The following is a 6,166-nucleotide window of genomic DNA, read 5'->3' as shown; positions in this document are numbered from 1 at the left end:
GTATAAAATGCTCTGGGGTTTTATTTTGCAAGGGCCTATTTCACATGCAGCATCACTTGCTGCAGAGAAACAAGCACATCTGGGGTGGAATGCAGCAGCTATTTAATTAATACTGACTAGCTAACCCTCATGGATATTGTATTTTGGGAATAGCACATTTTGGAGCAACCCTCATAAATTATTACACCATCTAGCTAGGTGTTAAATGGTGCTTATTATGACACGCAGCCTCCAGTAGAAGAGTACGGATGTTCTCTTGTCAAAAGCAATGGCAAAATACTCAGTTAAATTCAACAAAACTAGAGCTGGGTCTCTAATCAGGTTACAGTAATGCCTCAGGATGACTGACCTCCCTTCAAGATTCCTCATCAGGCAACAGTTTACATCATCAGAACATCTTGTTTCTGCAGCTGAATACACTGTCAGTCTGCACCCACCTGGAGCTGTGGAGGAGGGTAAGCTATGACCTGCAGTGATCATTCCCACTTAGGAAGCACTCCAGGTCTCTATTCTGCTTATAAAGATGAATCAAAAGACCTTATCAAGCACTGTTACCATTTTGCTCTGGGGTCTTAACTGGTTTTGCCAAAAATGATTTCCAAAAGAAATATTTTTTATGATGAGAGTGTAGTGTTCAAGTGGTGCTAGCAAACAGTGAATAATACAATATGCTCATGCTATATCAAATGCAAAAGACTCCCATTAGAGCTTACATCAATTTATATGCTGCAGCCTGGGGGTGTGGATCTCTTCCAGGGCTGCTGGTTACTTCTGCAATTTTTCTCCTGCTATAAAAACATGATTTTACTCAATCCTTTCATTTTAAGAATGAGGATGGATACTGAAATCCACAATACAGCAGGTTCATCTGCAAGCATGGATGCCTCATATACACATAGTAAATCTAAGCACATGACAGTGCATGTGAAGTAAACATCAACCTACAATGACTGTATATGAAAATATAATGCTCTTTTACTCCCTTTCCTGCTTTCAACAACATGAAGCCCTTGGAAAATACCATAATATTTTAAAATATCAATTATACTTATTGAAATGTGCTTGCATGTTGCATTTGTTCATACTCCTTGCTGTAGCAGATGTAAAGATACAGTGATCAGAACACATTGTCAGAGAACACCAGGTCAAATCAATTAACTGGGTTATGCTTGCATCCCACGACTAACTAAATCACTTGCTATACATTTAATGTTAACAAAAGTGCTAGGTGTCTCTGCTGTGAACTGCTGGTCTCCTGGATAAAGCATATTCTCCCAAACCAGCAGCTTCTACGCAGCAACCAGCTAGCTATCTTGCAAAGGAGAAGGACAGAAATAATCAGTGCTGATACCTCTGACCATTGTCAGAATTTACAAGACAGGAGATGGACAAGAGTTTCAGACTCTAAACCAAGCAATGTTTTCCAGCCTTTACATAAGTATCTAACTGTGTTGAACTTGGTCTACTGGAATGTTAGAATAAATTCTCATAGAAAAAATGCATTCAAAAAGACTTCTAGCTTGGGTCATTTTGCTAATTATAAGCCGAGCCCGGTAGACACTGAGCGCCCTGGCCTCCCACTTGTTTCAACAGGACCTGAGGCCATTCTGTCCCCTCAGCAGGACCAAGGCTCATGAACCAGCAGAAAGTAATGCAAACTTTACTTTTGAGCTGCAGAGGAGCTAAGTCACCTCCAAGTGGCATATACAGATACCACATAAATAGCGGAGGAACCTTATCCTACAAGGGAGTAAATGAACAAAGCAGCATGCTGTCAAGGTGTGAAAACAAAGACTACAGGAAATTCAAAGTTAATTTCAAGTAAAGAAGAAATACAGAAGCTTGGTTTCAGGAGAATGTCATGTATTTTACAGCACCTTTGCAGCAGTTTTTTTAATAGATTCTTTATAAACACAATATTCTGATAAGAAGGAAAGAGAATTATTCAATACGATGCATACCCTGTATTTTTTTTATGCTGGAAGGACTTCACAAAGAAATACAATCTCTGCTCAGCAAATTTCAGTTTATGGCAGTAAATTACACTTTATAAGCAATACAAGAATAGTGAAACTTATCTCTAATGCTTGCTGTACAGTAAATGCTGAAGAAGAGAAAAAGACGAGACTTTATAAAGCAAAACCCAGCCCCTCGGAAGTAATGTTGTTTTTCTGTGTCATAGTTCAATAATAGTTGGACAGAAGAATCAATCTGGGGCTGGAAACCACAGTCCTAGTTTTAACTCAGCATTATGTGCAAAGCTCTAAAGATCAGCAGAGCCCAGACCTCCAGACTTTGGTCATCAGAGCAATAATTGTTTTAATCTCTTTTTCTAAATTGCAACAGCACAAAACCAAAATGAAACAAAAGCCCTTGGATAATAACATTCAGAAAATAAACTCTATCAAGAAAGTAAACTGTATTTACCTGTTTAGCAGAAAAAAAATTATGTTTTACGTTCGAACTTATTTTAGAAAATGCACTTCAAAGTGCTATAGCACAAATATAATAAACTTGCCGTGACTCACAGTGTTATTTTCAAAATGTCACAAAATTCCCTTTAGACATATGCTTACAAAATTAATTTCAATAAAATGATCATTTAAAATTTATTTTTATCTGTGAGCCACCTAAACATATAAAATTCTCCTCAAATAGGTAAACGTGCAGACAGGCAACATATTTAAGCTGACCAGAACAGCTGACCAGGCATTACTCTAAAATCCTGTTCAGAATAGTTTGACTGGCCAGCAATGTCTGTCTTGGCCTGAGAAACACCATTGATGAGAACCAAACATTTGGTCCCCCCTAACTAGCAATGTTCCCCTACCTTTTTCAGTTGGCCAACTCTCCAACTTCAAAACTTCCTATAACTGGCCTGATTTTTTTCCAGCCAAAGAGAACTTTCATAGAAATTCAAACTACATTTGAGAACTGCTAAGAATTACTTTGCAATATTTCCTTCTAGCCTGCTGTGCAAATGACTACATTTCAATTACTTCCTTCCTCTGAATTAGATGGACTATCTGGCATTGGGGGCAAGTAAGTAATTTTTACTCAGTGGAACCGTATTTCTCTTTTAAAATTCTGATGATACTATCAAATACCACAATTTAGTGCAATATACAAAGAGGTCATACATTACTACCATAGACAGTTCTACCCCACATCCTCCCCTTTGTTACCACTATGTTTTCCCCTTTCTGTAAAGCTGTTCTCATGAGACTTCATTTTACAAAGCACGGAGCAGAAAAGGCAAATCAGAGTACTTCTGAGCCTTACATCCTAAAATGACAGAAAATAACTTAAATAAGAGTGGATGATATAATTGACCTGAGTGCCTACTCGTTGTTTACCCTAAACTCCCAATGAAGCCAGGCAGCTCTGAGCACTGGGATCATATTCAATAATGATAATTATGACAGAGTAATACATTTCACAGATGTCTCATAGTAGTTTGCTTTCCAGCTATATTATATGCCTATAGCTTAGAATTCTTTGGTCCATGATTCTACACTGTTATGGTACAGGCTTTCAGTAATAACTAGGGATGATTTTTCTAGATTACCTAGAAGACACTGACAAGAGGACAAAAGAAGATTTGAGATCTATAGTTAAAGTTTAAGCCTAATAGCTACACTAATTGATTAGTTCTCCATGGATTTTCTTTGGTCACTGAGGTGTGTACAGAGACTACAGGAGATTATTTTATTGTGTAATTTTCGCAGCGCAGCAGGATACCTTGACAATGGGTTGGATACCACCCTCCTGACAAAAACCACAGGCGAGGGATCAGAGTGAAGAAAATTCAGCCAGCAGAAACTCTCCATAACAAGCAGGGGGTAGGATTTTTGCTTCCTGGGAAAGCAGCAAGATTTCTGGCCCCACAACCTGCAGATATCTGAGGTCTCCCGCGGGACAGTCATTTTTATCGGGAGTTGCTGTCCATTTCAGTCCTAGAGGTATCGGAAGCCTTACCCAGTTCCCTGGCCACTTAGTTCTATTTAATAGCTATCCTGTTGAAAAAGGCTTCATGAAACATGGTTATATCTTGTTTACTGAGCCAGAGCAGAACCAGAGGCTTAGGCAGCAGATGCACAAGTGGTGCAAAGCTGGTTTTGTTTTTGGGGGTGGATGCAAAGAGGCTGAAAGTAGATCTGGAGATGATGAAGGCTGATGGCTGAAGACTGAAAAATGTCTCCTTTTTATACACAGATCAAGCTAGCACAGGCCATGGCAACTGTCACGTCTGCTGAAACAGCACAAAAGTGCTGGAGGACCTAGGGGGGACCTATTCTACAGCTAGAACAGGAGTTGGTGAACCTCCGTTGAGGAAACCAACAGGACAATGAGATGCAGAGATGGCTCATGCAATTGCATCCACCAGAAACTAAGCTGAGACTAGCAGTGCTTTTTGTATCTGCCATCCAGAAGACTGCAACTTGTACTTTGGTATGAACCTGCAACAGCCAGGGGAGACCTCGTTCAAATGCCTATTTTTACTGTTGACCCAGGTCTCAGTTATTTTCACTTCTGAGTATCTTTTCTTGAGATTTCAACTCACAACTCAGGAATCCAGACATGAGCTTGATGCTTCCAAACCCTAGGTCATGGTCCCCTCAAAGGTCGCCTCAGTTGCTGAGTGTTGCATTTCAGGCACCTTGCATGGACGTGACTTTCAGAAGGCGAATACTCAACACTTTCTAAAAACTCAATCTTCAAAACCCTCTCCAAATGGATTAATAAAAATGAAAGCACTTAAAAATTGCTAGTTACTTTCAAAAATCTTACCCATAACTAGAACAGACTGATTGACAAGACAGACAGAAATCATAGGTAACCATAAAAAGATCCATGCCTTGCTGCGCTCAAGGTACTTACAGCGTAAACTTTATTCACATTCATAGTGACATAGTTAATGGCAAAAGGGTTTGCCCTTTATGTCCAGTAACCATATTTTACTTTGTATCTCTGGAGAGCAGGAGTCTGTATAAGCAATGAAAGACGGAAAAAAAAGTTGATGGATTACCAGTTTTTCTTCTGGTGGTGAATTCAGCTGTCTGGAATTGTGAATGTTAGTACAGGAGGAAACGAGATAGTTATCTTTTGTCGAAACTGTGATATAACAAATGTTAATATAATCTCAAAGGGAGGTACAATTCAGAATATCTTTAAAAAAAGATAAAACATATCCTGAAACAAAGGTTGCTTTTAACTATGTGTAAACAGTCTTTGATCAATCAACTGAATCCTTGGAAAGGGCTGATAGATAGCAAAACATAACACAGCACCCCTACCACAGTTGGGTAAGTGCTTAAACTTTACTCACAGAAAGGATGCAAGTAGTTGGCAGGGAGACCCAACCATAATTATTAGAATGGAACTTCTTAATATAAATTAGCACAGTCCTCTCCTTCTGGAAGCTGCAATCAGTACAGAATAAAACAGATTGGTACTGCTGCATTATAAATGCAGTTGACATCAGACAGAAATTCCTCCTGAGGGTTGTCTTCAGATTTCATGGCTTTTCTGCTTCCTCTGCTGCATCCTCAGACAAACCTACAAAGCAGAAAGAAGATGCTTAAAAATTCAGTGTACTTGGCAACTACATGCACTATATTGTTGATTCCATCAGTTTGTAAAAGCCTTGGTTATAGCTGGAGGAAACAATTTATTACATGTAAAACAGTTGGGATAAAAATGCTTAACTTGCAAATTCAAGCACTCACAAGTTTAGAAAATATAAAAAATCAAGGTAATAAGGGCAATTTCACATCAGCTTTTTTATGCATATGATGGATGATACAAGTCTAAGTTATAAAATCGTGGACTACTTATACATCAGAAAAAAACAACAGAACAGCAGGGCATATGATCTGAGACAGTTACTCCAATCTACGTGCATTTTGCCTGCCCCTTTTTCTATGTACAACTGGCAATACAAATTGCAAAACAATGGAAAATTAGGCTCTAAACTCACCAACAAGGATTTTTTTTTTTTTTTTTTTTTTTTTTTAATGTAAGACTAACACTTTCAGCAAGGGGAAAACAGCAAAACCCCTGTATTGAAGGTAACTTCTGCCTTAGATCAAGAGTATGAGGTTCCTATTTTCAAATGTCAGTTCAAGAGATGAAGCCATCTTGGATTGGACATTAATCTTTGCAA

General features: G+C 38.6%; 1 protein-coding gene across 2 annotated transcripts in view; it reads right to left on the bottom strand.

The window, feature by feature from the left end:
* Positions 1-1,878: 1,878 nt before the first annotated feature.
* The window catches only part of BBS9 (Bardet-Biedl syndrome 9), a 310,207-nt gene continuing 305,919 nt past the window's right edge, over positions 1,879-6,166 (bottom strand). Inside the window, exons 23-24 of one of the 2 annotated variants that reach the window (XR_012763711.1) lie at positions 5,330-5,559; positions 1,879-4,986 (exon numbers count right to left, since the gene is read on the bottom strand). Coding sequence is in view for 1 of the 2 variants with exons in the window: in XM_075418656.1 (XP_075274771.1) it covers positions 5,519-5,559 (41 nt within the window). In the remaining variant the exon portion in view is untranslated. Of the gene's footprint in view, positions 5,560-6,166 lie in introns of both variants that reach the window. The other variant, XM_075418656.1, reaches the window with a different exon arrangement.

Source organism: Opisthocomus hoazin, chromosome 4, assembly GCF_030867145.1.
Source record: "Opisthocomus hoazin isolate bOpiHoa1 chromosome 4, bOpiHoa1.hap1, whole genome shotgun sequence".
Classification (NCBI taxonomy): domain Eukaryota; kingdom Metazoa; phylum Chordata; class Aves; order Opisthocomiformes; family Opisthocomidae; genus Opisthocomus; species Opisthocomus hoazin.
This window is presented reverse-complemented; position numbering and strand designations above follow the sequence as displayed.